Source organism: Myripristis murdjan, chromosome 3 (genome assembly GCF_902150065.1).
Source record: "Myripristis murdjan chromosome 3, fMyrMur1.1, whole genome shotgun sequence".
NCBI classification, from domain to species: Eukaryota; Metazoa; Chordata; class Actinopteri; order Holocentriformes; family Holocentridae; genus Myripristis; species Myripristis murdjan.
Window position 1 is genome coordinate 36,431,183 of NC_043982.1, and position 19,427 is coordinate 36,450,609.

General features: G+C 40.1%; 1 protein-coding gene across 1 annotated transcript in view; it reads left to right on the forward strand.

The window, feature by feature from the left end:
- Positions 1–15,602: 15,602 nt before the first annotated feature.
- Positions 15,603–19,427, forward strand: part of ush2a (Usher syndrome 2A (autosomal recessive, mild)) — a 277,638-nt gene continuing 273,813 nt past the window's right edge. The window contains 4 exon segments of the mRNA XM_030046799.1: positions 15,603–15,828; positions 15,908–16,001; positions 16,701–17,511; positions 17,985–18,199. Of these exon segments, the coding sequence (XP_029902659.1) occupies positions 16,873–17,511; positions 17,985–18,199 (854 nt within the window). The 5' untranslated portion in view covers positions 15,603–15,828; positions 15,908–16,001; positions 16,701–16,872.

Genomic DNA, 19,427 nt, shown 5'->3' on the forward strand with positions numbered 1-19,427 from the left:
TGTTTTGTCATGACTGATACCACAGGGACGGTTGCAACAGTTGCAACTGTCCCTATGCTAATATCAAAACAGACCACACAACAGTATTTTTGAAGATTTTTAGCTCAAAATAGGCACAATTAATATATTTCATTGCTCATGATGAACAGAACAGGCAATCATAATGAGAAACTAATGCTAATGATAAACAAAATAATTCCCCAAATAACTTGTTGAGCAAAAATGAGCAATTAGTTATTGTTGTATATTGTTGTATGTGCTGTGCTATGGGACAAACTAAATAAATTTTCCTGTGAAAACAGTCATATAAACTTGTCATATAGTGAATAAATCATTTAAATTGTATTCTGTTTGTTTTCAGTATGCCAAGAGTGAGGAAGAGAATCACTAACAGAGGTTCAGTAACATCTACACATTAACTCAGGGTAGGCCTATGTTTTACACAAAACAAAACTTAGTAAATACTTTAATACTGTATACTGTGCTTATTCAGACAAAAATCAGAAGATAATTGGTGAAATTTAATGATTTTTTAATATGTTGCAACCGTCCCTGATCCGTGTTGCAACTGTCCCCAGGTTTGGGGTCAGTTGCAACGTTTGAATTCCTTTATTCAGATAAATATTGTGATTGATATGTTATATGTAGCCATCTTTAAATGGTATGGGTATATAGCAGACAGATGTAGGTTTAATATGTAAAAATTTGGTGTGCCTAGTCCAAATAGTCTCTGAGTAACTGAGGGTAATGTAAAAAGTGTTGCAACTGTCCCCAGTCTCCCCTACTATCTTTTTATAGCCTTTGATTAAAGGCAGGAGTGTGTCTCAGGGCCATATGGAGACTCTGACACTGATGCATAGCTTCATCCCCCCAGCTCTCCCTACCTCCCAGCCCCCACCACACATACTATTTTTGAATAGCTGATTGACATAGACGATTGCAATGACAATTGCTCTGAGGTATATTTTTTTATCTGAGACAGCGCTAGATTTACACTTTCACAATTCCTGATATCAAATGACTTGTTACTGCTGAAGATAAACTAAGGAAACTGAGTCATATCAAGACTGCACAACAATTTATTTATTCCAAGTCTTCATCAGTGAAGAAGAAGAACCGTTCTGGAATGGAGGTATTTTGGATAGTTGAAATTTTAGATATTAATGTAAATACATTATCAGCATGTTTCCAAACTCTTGTGTGGTGCAAATAGCCTTTAAATGACATAACACACATGTAGGCTTGGCAGTAATATTACCGTTGTCCGAAAACATTTTGGGACAAGAGCAGCATCACAGAAATCACTTACCTGTGGCTGCAGCGCACACACGTATGGATGGAGGAACAAACTGACCGATGAATAATAGACTCATTTACTGGAGAACAAAAATAGCCTTTAAAGCAGCACAAACATTAGGCCCTATATGCCTGCCGGTAAAATTGCAGCTGCTTGCAAGTACTTTGTGACAATATAAAATCACTAGCACACACGCACACAGGAGCAAACTAACCAATGAATAATACACCGATTTACTGTAACAAAAACAGAATTAGATTGGTAAACTGTATTGCAGGCTACTGGAGAGTAGTGTAGCTTGTATTGGGAAAAAAGGAAGTGGCTATGCATTGTAAGGACATTCCATTAATTAATTAATCATAGGTCAAATTATCGAGGTCTTACTAAATTTTATTTTTCTAAAATGCATATTGAGCTATGTGGAATGAACGAAACCAAATTTTTGCTAGTTACTCAACCCTTGTTAATGTCGACTCGAATTTTTAAAATTTATTTATTTATTATTTTTTGTTCTAGTCATATTTTAGTCATTTTAGTCAAGTTTTAGACTGAAGTACTTCAAAATAATTTGGTCAGTTATTTTAGTCATTTTAGACACTGGAAGCTGTTCTAAATATATGATTGCATTTTCCTTTCAATTGCCATTAGTTTGGCTTATTGTTCTGGCCAGTCTTCTTGCTAGCATTATGGTGTTAAAGGTGCATTTTCTCTTTAATGATATTTCACAGTAAGTGAGTGTCATTTTTAACATCATAGCAAAAACTGTCTTTACTTCAGAGTTTCTTTCAGCGTTCTGTAGCTGGATAGTTTGTAGTGCAGCTCCATGTTGCCTTCATGGGAATGGGACATTAGAGTATTGTCTATAAAATTTCACCAACACACCATTTACTGGACGCTCTCTTGCTTGGTATTCACCATGGAGGAAATTAAGAGTTTCTTCCTCTTACAAGCATTAATTTCTCCATAAGTTACACCACAAATGTCTTGTTATCGCCATGATTAGAAATTTATGACCACAGACTTACAGTGACAGCAGCTTAGTTGTTTATTAGGTTGTCTGTCTCATTGGCAAAAGGGGGGCAAATTTATATTTATTTGTGCCTGTGTATGAGTCTACCTGTAACATTTTTACATCATTATTTTTCATTGAGGATAAATAAGAAAAATCTTTCTTTTAATTTTCATTTTAATAGAGCATTTTGTTGACATCATAGTTTCATCATCATCAAAAAGGGAAAAAAATGAAAATGAAGTGTAAACCATTATTTTTGTCCAGAAAAGATTGACAAAAATAACACTGTCCTGAACAAATGAAACAGAACATAGTGTATACTGAGAATAAACCCTGTCCAGTTTATACCAATTCTTTATTACATTTTTTGGAGGGTTTAAAATGTGCCAAACAAATAAACATTGTAACAACAACAACAACAATAATAATAATAAAAATAAATATTATTAACCCTTTGATGCATGAATTATGAAAGCCTGAGTCAAGATTTTGTTGTTGTTTTTTGGGTTTTTACTCTTCTTAGGGCATGAACACTTTTGTGAGTCTCCATACTTCTTTGAGGATGCAGGACTGGTATTACCATGTCATGATACTAGTATTGATATGTTTTCAGCAACAAGAATTGACAGTCTCTGCATAAACTTCAATGGAGGGGAGCAGCAGAGAGCATTCTAACAGCTGATATGCAATTCCACCATAGAAACCATTGCATTAGGAGAAAATGCCTTTAAACAGCTGTCCACTGTAGTGACCACTATGTGCCAAATGGTTAATAATAATAATAGCAACAGCAACAACAATAACAACACATGATTGATTCTTGACATGTGGATGGATGAATATTTTTTTTTACCTTATTGTAATATATTCAACATGGGAGTCAAGTGTAGTCTTTATATACTGTCAGTAACGTCAAAGCTAATTTGTTAACGTGAGAGCATCATTTTCATCAAATAAATTAGCCAGCAATGGCAATGCTTTTTACAGTATGCCATACTGCCTACAGTGACACTAAAATCTAATCTAATGACCCTAAAATCTAAATTTAATTCAACTCATTCACTCGCTTAATTTAAGAAATTGTGACTAAACAAATTTTTTTTCAGTGGCATGACTTTACCTGAAGAAAGTTGCTGAAGTGCTAGTGGTTAATACGAGCCCAAACCCCTGACAGAGAGGCAAATACAACCTGAACAGGGGGAAAGGTGATTGGCATAGAGAGGGTGTGTGTGTGGCTGTGTGAGTGGAAGTGTATGAATGTGTGGGTGTGTGTATGCGCACTGTGTTGAGAGGCAGGAGGTTAATTCAATCCTATAGAAACGCAGCATGGAGGGGATTGGACAGCACAGCCCTGAGGGCCTCGCTGGCCTCAACCCCAATAGGGGGCAGGGAAGGTGCACACACACACACTCACACACACACACACACACACACACACACACACACACACACACACACACACACGCAATCTGGACACTGTGACTTGGGGGTATAAAATAAAATCTGTATGGGAAAAGCCAAATTGTTTTCATATCTAGTTTCTGGTGCATTTAGTTTTGAGCCAAGGAGGATAAATGATGAACATGGATTAAAAATTATGTATCTATATATAGAAAATACTGCATAAAACAAGGGCAGGAAAGAAGAGGACATTTGAAGAGGAGGGGTGGTGGAGGACAGGCAGAGGGATGGCAGGAGGGAAGGAGGGTATGAGACTGAAGGGATTGAATGAGGGAAAGAGAAGGAGGCTGTGGAGGGAGGGATGAGGGGGAAAGCTGGAGGGGTGGAAGACAGGATTGGCCAAAATAGAGAGCAGAGGGAAAAGAGAGATGGTAGCCAAATATGCTTAATATAGCAACACAGCAGAGCAGATTTCCACTCAAATTAGTCCGATAAAACATGTTGTTGTAAAGTGTCTGGCTATTTGATTCAGTAATGAGCTACTGTACTCTAAATATGAGAGACTTAAACAGCGGACCTGAGAGGAGACAACAAATACACATCCAGGTTCGCTATGGTACAGTTTCTCATTATGCCTACAATCTAGGACTGTCAAGAGATTAATTTTTAAAATTGCGATTAATCTCTGAATTCCAGTGGTTAACTGCACTTAATCACATCTTTAACTGCATGTTTAATATGTCACATTTTGTGATTCAAATGAGTTTTTAAGTAAAGCAATTCTTAACAGATTGGCTTGATTAGGAAGAACTATTAACACAGTATTATATCTATATCTATATCTATATCTATATATATATATATATATATATATGTATATTATGGAAAATCAAAAGAAGTGGGAGGAAAACCCCATTCACACAATTTACTAAAATTTAAGAATATTAAAGTGTTCACTTATCTTCCGCAAATGAGAATAGGCAAATATAGCTCGGGCGGCATTCACACAGAATCCGGCAATGCCTGAAAAATGGCATTTCTCCCATTCATTTGAAGAAGGGTGGTGGCCACATGGGGTTCAGAAAAACTGGTAAAAAGTACAACCAGAATCAACTTTTTTCTGGGACGCAACCTGACATCACGCCACACTGTCCAATCATGAGAGCAGACCAGAGCCATTGAAAGAGACAGTAGACAGACAGGCCATGCAGAGACACACCCACACCTCCACACAACCCTGCAGCAAGGTGCTGGGTTGCCTGATTCTGCGTGAATGCAGCCTTTGCCTGATCATGGGAGCTTGGGGAGCTTTTGCCAAAGTGTTTCAATTTAAAGCGTAGCAACACAAAAAAGTGGTTAAGAATGAGACGTCTCAACTCCAAGTAATTTCCTGTATTTGTGTCACACGGTTCAACATTACTTTTTATTTTGGTAATACTTAAATTCCCTTTGGCAGAAAAGGAAACAACATGCAATTAAAGCTGCAAGCAGCGATGAACGGGCCCTCGCGCCCCTGCGTACCTCGGGGGACGGTCGCGTTTCCCTTCATTTCATGCCAGCCGGCCCAAAGGAGTCGCATCCGAATGTTTTGATGCGTTCCCATGTTTTTGGAGTAATGACGCGTGATACTTCCTGTGGCCAGTAGGTGGCGCTATGACTTTCGCTAAATATGGACCTCTACGTGTCTTCAGGGCAGGACCCTTAAGAAGCATATGAAATGTGGAAAAGATCAGGCCACGTGGAGTCAAGTTATAAGGCGTCGAAATGTCATGGCGGCACATGGAAATTCGCCGCGTCACCATGGCCACTCCTTGCAATGAAAGGTCACCAACCTCAGGATATACAATCTCCAAGGCCTTGAGGTTATGCTGAGTGAATTTGAAGCGGATGTCATCGCCGAGGTACGCACACGGCGTCAAGGTGTAAAACATGTAACTTCCTGTCGCCAGTAGGTGGCACTATGACTCAGATCCAATATGGACACATGGATGTGTTCAGGGCGGGACTCTTATCAAGCACAAAAGGTTTGGCTCTCTTAGGATCATGTATGCCGCAGTTATGGCCGTTTCAATTTTAACAGCGAAGGATCGAAATTCGCCGCCCGGCCACGCCCCCTCAGCAATGTCGAAAACTCACGATTTTGATAACTTTTCATCTCCAAGGCCTGTACTTGATACTGACCGAATTTCAAGTTGCTGATGTCAAATCTGTAGGAGGAGTTCGCGAAAGTACGAGGGCTGAAAGCGGCAAAAACGGCGCCAAAATCGCAACTTTGACCCAAAATGGCTGACTTCCTGTTGGAGTTAGGGCGTGGGCCCAAGAGACTTTTTGGTGCATCTGGTCATGATCAATATGTGATTCCAAATTTTCTAGGTGGCGCTGTCGAGCCATTTTGCCCCGCCTTTCTGCGAGACCCATAAAATATCAAATTTTTCACCAGAACTGACGCGCACGCCAATTTTGGTGAGTTTTCGTCCACGCGCATTCGAGTTATTAGCGTTCAAAGAGGCGAAAGAATAATAATAATAATAATAAAATAATAATCTTTATGGAAACAATAGGGCTTCGCGCTATCTCAGCGCTCGGGCCCTAATTAATGCAACTGACAAAAAAAAAGTGTTCTGCCCCAACATTAATCACATGATTTGTGCATTAACACTGACAGTCCAGTACAATAATATTCATTTTTAATAGGCTTTTATTAACACCCATAAACAGTCTATAAACTGTTAAGTTTCTTATAAGTGCTTATAAATTTTTTATAATCTGACACCAAACATGATTATGCTGCAATTATTGATAATTTTATATAGACTAATTAGCATGTATTAATATTAATAAGCATCTTATAGAGAATTTATATGAGCCTTATTACCTATTAAGTAACACTTATTAGTTGAAACTTTGGAATTGTGGGACCATGTGAAAGCTTTATTGATAATAGCAGGCTGTTAATCAATGCCGATTCATTCACCAAAATTTGGAGGCGAGCCTAGCAGGGAGAATTATTGTATGAACAAGATAGTGTCAATGCACATCTAAATTGCCCCTGTGGCAGGTGGGGTCTGTGAATTGTTGTATCGGCCCATCCGTTCGCTCATTCAACACCTAGGGCCCTATCTTGTGCCACCCGCTATCTGCTGCCACTACCCGCTACCCGCAAATTGCGGATTTAGGAACTTCCGCTATCCCTAAACGGTATCTTGCGCCACCCGCTACCCGCTATCCGTTATGCCGACTGCATCATTTGCGCCTGGAGGTGCGTCGTGGGCGTGTTTCATGCGCTATACCTAAAGTTGCTATCTTGCGCACACACTTTAGGGATAGCGGATAGCGGGTGGTCCTGACCACCCGCTATCCGCTATCCCTAAAGTTTGGGCTGTTAGGAGAGCACGTCCAGGCGGCTTCAATGCACGCCCCGACGGAGCCTCGCCACGCACACGGTCGGACTGATACCGGGACGCCGCCGGAATGGACTGAGTATATTACTCATATAGACTGTTTAGAGGAAAGACTGTTTTAACTGGACACTTACGCCAGTGTGTTTTATTGTTTTGTCATAAGCCAGCAGCTGTGCTATATTTTTATTTTTAATATTTTATTTGCCCAATCTACCTTGTCAATAAATTAGTTTACACATAGTTCCACCTCTGCCTCTTGTGTGTGTGTGGTGTGACCCGGGGATTTTACTCAATCAGTACAACCTTGTGACACGTCCACTTGGACACATGTGGCTCCACCTCTCGAATTAACTCGCCTATAATATAATATATAATATGTATATTAAGCCAACTTGCTTTAGCCTCAGTAGAAGCCCTGAGAAAATCTACCTCCCTCTCTCCATCGCGGGTTTAGGATTTAGGATTTAGGATAGCGCATCCTGCCCTTAAAGGCAATGGCACCTGGCACACTGGTTGGTTTAACTGGCGTAACGCCCAAAACACACCTATGCATAATATAGCGGGTAGCGGAGGTGTTTTGCGGATAGCGGGAGGTGCACAAGATAGCAACTTTTACGGGGGAACGCCTCTTCCTAAATCCTAAATCCGCAAATAGCGGGTTTAGGGAGTCTGGCGCAAGATAGGGCCCCTAATTTCCAAAAAACATGTCTCAAAATCCAGTGGAGGGATTGCAATGAAGAGCACATCCATGCTCCCCAGAGGATGAACTCTGCCAACTTTGGTGACCTCATAACCTTTTCTCCAGCACAAACCTTATGTCCAAATGAGCAAAGCCTATTCTCCCATTCCCATTCTTACATTGCCTCATCATGCATCAAACCAGCACAGCACTAGTGGTGGAGCACCCATGTTTGTTTATGGAGTAGGTAAATGTTTGTGGCCATATTCTGAAAACGCGTAAATAAGTATAAAAATAAATGTAGTATGACTTTTTAAAAATGTCTGTTTTGGTCCATGACCCACTGTGATCATAAGTTCAAAGAATAACCAAACAATCAGCCCAGCCCTCATCACTTGAAACTGTAAGCAGTATTCATATGTCTGAAAATCCATCTGAGACCCATCTGACAAAGCATCTGACAAAGGACTGCAAAAAATAAAGAAGTTCATTTTGGAAGAATATTAATATTGTTGTCATGTAGCCACATCCCTCAATCACATAAATACACCAACATAGCAGGTTTAGAAAATCAGTGGTGGCTAAATCATAAGCTGATGTATGGCTCACAATGCTATTATACTAGAGGTAAAAAAAAAAAAAAAAAAAAAAAAAAAAAAAAAGGCCTGAAATGCATCAGTCTGTCGGGGGGATGGGGGGTGGAGTGGGGGGGGCTGCAGGGCAGGGAAATGGAGGGATAGAGAGAGAGTTAATTTCCATAGGCCTGATGTTATGTGTGTGAGCACGTGAAGGTATTCTTGTGTGTGTGTGTGTGTGTGTGTGTGTGTGTGTGCGCGCGGGTGTGTGTGCATGTCTAACATTTCCATATAGGTAGCCTAATATTGTATTTTGCTAAAAAACACATAGCTAGAGCATCAATTTATTCCACTTTTCTTAATCAGCAGCGGGGCTGAGGATGTCTCCATACATATTCATGCTGTTCTGGAGTCTCAGAGAGAGGATACATTTACAGCCTACATTTACCATATTACCCCTAATGTTATTAGACCAGCAAACACAATTTAGCCAAATATAAGTCATACATAAGTAATTTAGAAAATGAGACAATATTAATTGTGTGATCGTCATCCGGTTTTAATCCCGTTTGTGTGATAGCACTTCAATCTCTGGAATTGGATGCGCCCGGCTGAATAAATTAGTACAATCAATGTATGACTAGATTCTTTGTCATGTGGACACACTCTGTGCAAATCTATGCAAATGTCTTTGGAAGAGAGGATAAGAGAAACTCCTCTTGGCTAACAAAGCTCTTGATGATCATACCCTACCTGACATGGCGGCTTGATATCATTTTCAGCCTCTCAGACTCACAGAAAGAGGAAAAAGCAAAGGAATATTAAGGCAGTGAGAAGACATTATTCCAAAATGTTCAGCTGCCTGTTGTACAGTTGTGTGCTTCCACACAGCCCATCCAGATACGTGACGGGTAATGCTGGCTTGCCGGCCAGTCCCTCTTTCTTCTGTAATGCATGATAACATTACAAAGTTATTAACTCTATCATTATAAGCAAAAAATTATACAAATTGTTTACACATTACGTTTTGCATATGATCCTGCTTATTGCTATATACTACTAGGATATTAATTGGCCACCTATTTCAGATTGCACATATGCATATTTTTGTATTTTTAGGTGTGTATTATATGTATCTATGGAGAGACAGATTGATTAGGGCTGTCAAATGATTTTTTTTTTTTTTTTTAAATTGCATTAATCACAGTGTAGTCATGGATTAATCATTAGTAATCACACTTTAAAATATATAAAATTACTTGCTCACTTACCCTTTCACAGCTGTAGAGTATTTTGGAAACAATCATTGCTCTTCAAGCAGGTTAATATGATGGATTCCACAGTGCAATGTGTATGATGCTTTTCAGAAAACAGCACTGAGAGCCATCAGTCCAGCTTTACTGCTCAACACACCACTACCATCACTGGAACCATTAAAAATCTTTGGCTTTTACGTGATATTTTAGGCTCGTCGTGCTGCGTCTATGCGTTTATTTCTATCTGGAGATCCAGTGGGAAACTTCTTGAAAGAAAACCTGCCATCCAGGAGGCCTCAGGTTGTCTTGTCATTCATTTTCTCTGTTATCAGTATTCAGTAGCTTTATTCTAGCAGGATGGGCTTGTGTCATGTGTGATGTCGAGCGGGGGTAAGAGCCAAAAGTGGTTCAAAATCAAACATTGTGCAAATTTGTTTGTTAATTTTTTAATTAACACATTAACTTTGATAGCCCTAGCCCTAAGTAGCCTGCTCACTCATAATGTTGTAATCCTTACTTTTCCTCGCACATCCCACTCTAACAGATTCTGCGTCTCTAAGTGTGTATTTTATGCTTATATCCTTCTTAGTATTCTATTTTTATATTATTAATATTGGCATTGGTATAACTGAGGTTTTAGTGTTAGTATTACAGGAATATTAATATAAGTATTATTTGTCTCTGCATCTTACTTTTTGATTCTGCAAGGACCCAGTTTTCATTTCATTTTACCTCATCTAAATTTGGGTCCCATGACCACTTTCTCCCTCCATCCATTTCTCCTTCCTCTTCCCTCCATAGTTCCCAGCTTTATCTCCATCTCTGACACCATCCTCCTTTCCACCTCGTTCTAGTCCTGTCCTCCTCTTCCTTTCCATCCTCTTGCGTCTCCCGTCTCACTCGTTTCTTTTGTATCCCCTTAAACTCCCTCTCCACACCCGTTTCCCTTCCTCCCACTTTCATCTCCTCCCTCCATCACCTTTTCCTTTTCTCCTTTCCTCTCTTCCTTCCCTCCTTTCCTCCCTGCCCCTCTCCTCCCTACCTCCATCCTAGCCCCTAGCCACCTCCCCTCTCTCCCCCTCCCCTCCCTTTGCTCCTCTCTGCCTAGTATTGATTAGAAGGCGAACCTCTAATCTCCTTAAGGTCATTAGGAACACTTAATTAAAACCTAGTTAGAATGCCTTTGTTCAACCAAAGCAAATTGCAGCTGTTCAAACGCGATTAGCACGATAACGTAAAAAACTTGTCGGTAGGGAAAAATATAAGAGAGAGGCTTTTTTTTTTTTTTTACAGAAATGTTTACACAATTTGAATGCAGAGCGCTTAAGCACACAGTAGAAGTCTAAACTGCTTCTGCTGCCGCTGCTGCTGTTTGTGTGTGTGTGTGTGTGTGTGTGTGCATGTGTGTGTTTAAAGGGGGTCGATTATCTTTTTGCTCTGGGGATGTTCAGTTTTTTAGAAACTGGAGGGTCTTTGCATGTAACTGACACAAGTTACAGGGAAAAAAAAATGTGTAAATTTGTACGTGTGCTGTATTACACTTATGATGGTTAATCCACAGAGAGCGTTGGCAGTTTTCATTATGGGAATGTGCACATGTTAATGTTAGCATAAGGCGCAGCTAAACAAACAAACAAAACAGCACTGCACAATAATTCCTCAGTTGTTCAAATCTGAGGTATTTGGGATTTTATGATACAAAGACCATGGTATCTCCATTGGACTTGAGAGGAACAGTCAAACACATGATCTGCGCTGCATGTCACGTGCGTAGTTCAATAGATCATTGTATACACTTGCTGTGACTGAGCTCAGTGCTGACATTTCAAGAGTGAGTCAACACCACATAGGGCTGAAAACTTCGACTGAAACTTTCAGGTATGCTGAACTTCTGGCCTCGCCCAATCAGTGATGTCACACCAAAATACCTTAAGAGAGTGGTACTTTAGCACACCTGTGTAAATGTTGTTAATAGTTATTAGTGGACAGTGTGCAGGAGTCAACCCTGTAGAGAGTAGTGCAGGAGAAGTTTTCTGCTGGTGTTGACTCACTCTTTAATGGCTCTGGGTGTAGTGCTGACATTTTGAGACAAGAAAATAAAAATTTGATCAAATACAGGCAATATTTTGATTAGCTTTCTCAGGGTCCTATTTTGATAGTGATAGCATTATTGCTAGCAGAGGCATTAAGTCCCGGCAATATTCTTTCTGGCGTATGGTCAACTTTGTTTTTTTTGCCATTTTCATGACTGCCGTTATCTTGGCAATAAGCACAATTCTGGTTCTCAGAGAGAAACCAGTGTCTTGGCCCAGAGGTGCAGGCTATGCAAGGTCGACTTATATGACTATACAACACCAAACACATACTGCACAAATATGTCATCAGTATGCCTTTTTGTAAGATGAATTCATATTTCTGGTGACAGTTTCATACAGTCAAAATGCTTGCTTTGTGTAATGATGCTGTTGTCATATTTTGGAGGACAGTAACTCAAACTTTGTAGAATGATAAGCACTGATTCCATTGTTTTGTCAGCTGCCTGTAATTTATTTTTCCTTAAATGATTCTCTGAAATAAAAATCACATTGTCATTACTTTTATTTATTTATTATTTATTCAACAAGGATGATACAAATATATGTTACATTAAATAATACAACTGATGTGATGTACGCAGGACTTGAAGCTAAGGCTATTTTGCAGTAATGCCAGCTTTATTGATATCATTGCCTTAATCAAATTAAATTAATATTCTTGATATGCATGTAGATGTTTATATTGCTTGGAGAATTTACATCAGTGTATAGCAAGCAACATTCACTGAGGGGTTCATGTGATTTTGGGGAGGTCTGTGCCGCTGCACCTCCATCACCTAACACCAGGAAAATAGTACAGCACAGACCTGCTTTTGGTGGGTGGAATGGATCATGATGTCTAATGCCAAAGTGGTACCAAAACTGTGAAGCACCACTGAACAGCATAACAGTGGCAAACGCCTGGTTAACATCAGTATTAAAGGGCCGTTAGTATAGTATAAAGAAAATGGTGTAACAAACTGTGCTATAAAGCATCAATCAGCAAACTCTCATATCCAAATCCAGAACGTGTTTCCAGTAATAAAATTATTTTATTCATCCGGGTTGTGGAGTCAGGCCATGCGATACCAGTTGGCAGTACTGCCATGGTTAGGAATGCTCTTCATAGACGGCTGCTGACAAACTTTTGATAGGACAGGCATGGGGTTTATAAGCTGAGTACTGTTGTGCAGGTAGTATACCCCAGAGGACTTACACTGAAAATATTTTTGGCCAACCATTAAGAGTGGCAGCAGCACTCATAATGCTGTGCCTTAATTTCATGTTAACACTTATTTAAAGTCAAATTACCATGTCTAACAACGCCATTTCTGCTGTGCTGGAAAGCGTTCACTGGTGAGCAGCTCTGATTGCTACGCCTTCTTATGTCATCTGAACTTAATTTCTATTACTTCTAGCTGCCAGAGGGGGAGACAAAGCACCAACTTGTCACCGCTGGCATTTATATTTTAAAACATTAGTATTTAATGATTCAAACATTAGCGATATAGAGTTTTAAAAAAAAAAATCTTTGCTAGATAGAGCTAACATCAGTCAATTTTACCTTTGAATTTCAGGTACAGATCTTAGCTAGCTTGTGTGCATTGCTCAAACATCTTTGTTTTAAAATAAACCAACACTACTGTTATAAGCAAAAATGCCACCCAAAAAAAGAGGACAAGGATGGAGGACATGAGATCCTTAGAAAAAGAAGTTAAGAATGTTCTGTAACCATCGCTTAGCCAATAATTACCATCTCTGATGTCATAACTTCTGTAGCACTTATGTTTAGGAAAGTATTGTCATGTCTCCCTACTCCTCTTCACGACTCAATCACAAGTTGAGTTATTACAATATAATGTCTGCATTATTTACGTGGAAAATTAGCCAGAACATGCTGATGTGTTAGTGAATGTGTTGATCACTGAATTAGGGAAAAGCCTCATCCCAGCTGTTGGACCAGCACAGAAGATCCACAGGCAGGTGGAGCTGCAGAGTCTCAGGTGAGCTCCTATGTCACACTGAAATGGCTGGCTGTAAGTTACCATATGTGACATAAAAATAATAGTGTTTTTGAGAAAAATAAGTTAATGTTTGACCATTGCATTTTATTAGCTTCAGAAAATGCTTGACGTTTATGAGCTACTGTTAAGAAAAAGTTGTTGGTTTGATTTAGGGAGGCATACTTTGTCTCCATCAAACACCAGCTCATTTTATTACTGGCAGGAAACACCACATTTATCAGGAGAGCAGACAAGAGAAAAAACAACAGTGGTTGACAGTGGTTTAATGATTAAGGTTTTGTTTTTTTTTTATTATTATTCTTTGAGATACATAGTGGTGATAATGCTACATATATCAGTCAGTGAACCTGTGGGTTACTGTGCTCTGATCAGTCTGATCATGTAGATACACAACACATTCATGTGGTTGTGCTGTGTGTGAGATTGACAGTGTGAGATTGACCAGGAGGAAAGAGAGGGTGAGTTGAGCTGCAGTGACATGGACATGGGGGATGAGCCAAACCAGCCTGAGTTGCAGAGACTTCCAGACTTACTAACAGGGTCTTTTTAAAATCAGAAAACATCAGTACTGTGGGCAAACCATATAAGCAAATATATACTGAATAAAGCAAGAATTATGCAACATTTAACCCTCCCTAGATCCACCATTGCTGCTGTCACAGCATCACTGAGAATGGCATCACCTGGACTCGGTGGAGGCTTCTAGTAATTTACAGGAAACCCCTGCGGTGTTCACTTGTAATGTGACTTTTCTCTGAGATTGGTACCATTTTTGCTTTTCTTTGCCATTCCAATTTTTTTTCTTTCCCTTGGCCTTATTGCACCATACAGCACTCATACATTTGATACTCATGTGCTCACCCAACCACGCTTACTCTCACACATTACTGTTAAATTTATTAATAAATTATTTTATTAATGCAAATTTACTTTGAGTGAGTCTTCCACTTTGTCATGGCTGTACAGTCAGTTGTGACAAGAAGAAAAAAGGATTGTTAGGTTTGTGTGAAACCTAATAAAATGAAACGATGCAGAATTCAAGTTTTTGATATGAATAAATATGTACAATTGACCAAACAATTTTGTTAACAAAACAATTTTTAAGTCATACCAGTAAATTATTTTGCTAAAGAGTTTATTCAAGTTTTTGCCATTCAGCTTCTTGTACAAACCTTTTTTCCCCCTTAATGCCACACCTCACATCAGCAGCTGAATAAGTTGAATTTCTGTGGTTGAAATATAGGCTAGAGTAACTCTATTTGAAATCAGGTATACGTCATATAGCCTAATCTGTGATTGTGGTGTTGGCCTACATGGAAAGGATTAGTAGACAAACTTAAATAAATTAATAAATTAATAAAAATAAATTATAAAGCTTGTATTCTCAAAGTTTGAGGGAACTGTCATAAACCAAAGAGTTAGATTTTAGAGGCTGAAAACAAAAGTGACGGTCACTTCTGATCTCCCCTTGGAATCCTGAATGAATGAATGAATTAATAAATGAATGAGTTAATTAATTAAAGAATAAATCCATTCATGCAAAATTCCATCATTTTTAGCACTAATATTCTCTCAGCAATGTGATAATGATCTGCGCTCTTAAACTATGATACAGTTATAACTAGGGCCATAAAGGTATTTCTTCCCACACTAAACTGCACCGTCTCAGTGACCGGAGCGGATCACCGTTGCCTAGCGACCGCGGTAGCGTTGCTCTCTTCTCTGAGAGCCACTTGTTTGAAACCCAGACGCAGCCAGCGTAGGTGGGGGGTAAAGGAATACTACCAGGCAGGGGGTAATTATGTAAAGCGCATATTAATGCCCTGCTGTCGCGGACAATCTTTGGGGCTCTGTAAGAAATGCTAAGCGAGGATGTCGCTGTTTTTCCACTGATGAATTAATTGGCTGCGCTGTTTGTTTTTTGTTCTCACGCCGCCTCCCGGTGCTCTCAAGTTCCCGGAGCGCCGTTACTTTGTTTCCAGTGTAACGTCGCCACGCCGTTACTTTGTTTTCCACTGTTGTCCTGTCTCGAGCGCTGCGCTGCTGGCCAGATGGCGGCTCGAGGTAATCTACTTAGCAGCGCGCGCCGCATGTTGTGAATGAGAGAGGTAAGGGAGGAAGAAAAGAGGCTTCGTCAAGTTCAGTTGCACTGTCATTCAGCTCTTTTTTTCCTGTGTCGTCATGTAGGTCACAACGGCGGAGAAAATTATTTCATTCTAGTCATGTTTGGGAAGGACTGTGCTGTTCAGCTGGAGAGGTATCTGCCACCGCCGACAGACAGGTGTGTTGGAAAATACAGGTAGCTTGTTTGTTTTTTCCCCCCCCCCCAAGCTAACGGTAGAGCAACACCTTGAACGTTTGTTTATACTGGGCGAAAACTCAGTGCTGGAGCTCAAAACTAACCGTGGGTAAACCATCAGCAGCTACCAGATATTTTCACAAGCAGCCTGTTCTAGAAATTTCTGCTGAGATTTTACATATTTGTTCAGCATATATCAATATACAGTGGTACCTGTTTTTACATACATTGTGAGCTTTCCCATCCATTTTCTAGCGGATGTTATAGGCTATGGAAGAGAGTTCAAGTAATTCAGCACTATACATGATTGCACTGTCGGCCTCTTTCTGTGTGTCAAAATAGGAAATTGAGGCTGAGAAGTATTGTAATGAAGAGAGCTTTGGCCTAAGCCTCAATTTCCCACAAACTTATGTGAAAAACCGTTCAAATGGATAAAAACCCAGAGCCTAGATGCCAGAGGAAAAAAAAGACATGTTTAATTCAATTGAAAATGAAGGAGAGGGGGAAAGCAATGTAGCAGTATCAGTTGAGCTGTGCCTCCATCAAGCTGGACATGATAGTGCCGGCTTTGGCAAGGGAATAGCCTGCATGGCATTTCACTCTTCTCAGATTTGTCTCATGTTGGATTTTGGTCTGACCATGTCTCTCCCTGATTCTCCCCCTCTCTCTTTCCCTCTCTAGATTGTGAAATCCTAGCTATCATGTGAAGGCTTTGGTTGTGGTCTGTGTGTGTGTGTGTGTTCTCGCACACACGTGTGTGACAGTGTTACAGAGAGCTAAGCTTCGTGGCCTTACCCTAGGGGCACTGACCTGTAAAAAAAAAATGTCCCTGTAACCTGGGAGCCATGAAACCATGACAGTCATCACTTATTCAAGCGCTGATGGAAGACTTCCAGAAGAAATCCAGGGTCTAGAACACTCCTTCGCCTCCAGGAATGGTCCAGAAACCCCATCTGAGATTCTGGAGGCTTGGAGCATCCTGGAGCCCTGGGAGAATCCAGTTCTGAAATCTTGCGGGGGCAAAGGCCAGAGCAGGACCAAACGAAAAAGAGGGAGGGAAAATAAGGGAGGAGCAAGTGAAGAGAAATTGCGAGGAATGAGAGGAACATGGAGCACAGAAGTCAGCGGTGAGAGGATGGAGACAGGTGGGAAAAAGGAGCAATGGAACTCACGGAATGGCTGCAAATGGAAAGTTGGGAAAGAGTTCAAAGACAATAGGAAAACCGGAGTGGAAGGAGAGAACAACGGGGATTGCAGGAGCAAGGCCGACTTCTCTCTGATTCTTACACTCTCAGGAAGAGAAGACAAGGAAGTGAAATGGAAGAAGAGGAAGGGTTGGGATTTTTTCACGAGGCTGGAAAACATCAGTAAAGGGATGTGTGGAGTTAAACAAGCAAAGAAAGGCATGATGAAAGAGATGAGGTGCTGTCACATCTTCCTCTGGCTACCTCTCCTCTTCCTCAGCCTGTGGCCAGAAGCTGTGTCATCACAGGTAAGCAGGGCTTTTGAAAGCCAATTTAATTGAATTAATCAGAAAGTTGTGCAACTGGAAAAAGTAAACCACTGTCAATAAGGATAAACTGTTGGATCAAAGGTCATTTAAACAGCAAAAGTGTAAAAATATGATTTTCAGATGTGTACCTTTCTTTAACAAAGAATTACATATTGTTATTACGTATGCATGTGCTAATTGTTTATAAATGTACTTTGTCCACAAAATGGCTCATGGTATATCATAGGAAGTCATTTCATTGCATACTGCTCTTTCTCTGATTTATGTGAGGCAGGCACATTACAATGAGGTTGCTCAAATTACTTAAAGGACATGAACACACTTCTTAAAGCTACGCAGCTCTGTAACCATAGCTTTCTTTGGAGTGAAGCACTACAAACAACTGAATGAATTTTGTGAAACTCTGCACATGATCCAAATTTAATAAAAGCTTCACATTCCTTCATTCTCAGGGCAATTTCCCACGGTTGGAAAACATTGCTGCCTTCAAACCGGTGTCCACCTCCCCAGCCCGTTTCACCTGTGGGGTTCCAGAGCGGAGCGCCTACTGCCAGCCCCCTTCCACCCAGACGGAGCTACTAGGCTGCTCTCAGGCCTTCTGTGTCCAGGAGTGTCCCTATAGATCCTCCACACCTCCATATGCCCCACTGCTGCTGCCTGCACACAGGTAGAGACACTGACTTGTTCAAATTACCACAACATTTCAGTTTTTCTTTTTTACAAAACTTACATTAAGGATGCGCAATATATTGGTGGCAAATATATTATCCTCCAATAAATGAGAAGATTAAAGTATTTCTTTTAATTAATTAATGGTCATCTGTTTTGATTAGCCATTAATATTTTAAACAAGCACATGTTGGGTGTTGTATAGTGCATCGTGTTTGATGTTGGTACTCTCCTGCCATGCAAGGTTTTCTCCTGAATTTATATTATTTGCATTACTGCCTGTATGGATACTGGGAAAATAAAGTGGTCAGTCTAAAAAGTTAGGGTTAGGGCTAGCCTTTGTTGCCCTCTTCACAGTTTTGCAATTGCAAGAGCACTGTTATTATCGTATCAGCCATAAACTCACTATTGGTTATCATTGCCTGCCCTGAAATTCTATAACTGTACATTTCTAACAGATGATTTATCATGAGCTCAGTCCTTTCAGTCCATCCAAAGCATACTTGCTTGTACTAGTACAACCAGTAGTGACACATCCTTCTGTGCCCAGTACAAAGGAAGCAACAGGCTGCATGCTAACTGAGTTTGAAAAAAAAAATAAAAGCATAAATATGAGCTCTGTTTTAAATACAGCTACTATATTTGGAAGTATCTATGACAACCATGTATCCATCTGCTGGGTGCACTGATTATTGGCTATGTGTTGCCTTCAGGATTTCCAGGAAGTTGGCTCAGCTGATTCAGGCTCCCTTCTTGTCTGTTCAGTATCCAGTGGCAGAATTTCATCCCCTGCATATTCAGGCTCAAATAGATATGGGGCTGGATCTGTGTCTGTCATGAAGAAGTCATCTTCTTTGTGTTTTCGAAAGGTAGACATGATTAGCAGCTAGTTAACTTCAGTCAGCTGGGTTTTGTTGACAGTAATGTTCTGGCATTAGACTCAGTACATGGCAGCCACCGACTCATGCTTGAAGTGGCACTGCACAGCTTGTACTCCCTGTGCCCTGCAGATGGAAAATAGTTATATCAAATAGTTCTGAATATAGGAGTTGCATTTAATACAATATCTCCTTTTCATTTACCTGCACCAAAGGTAGCTGGTGGGTGTGTGGTAATCTCTGGTGTTCACATGCTCCAGCAATAACTTGGACAATTTTTATTTTCATTTTTACGTTGGTTTGGGAGTCACTAGTATTATTATTATTATTATTATTATTATTATTATT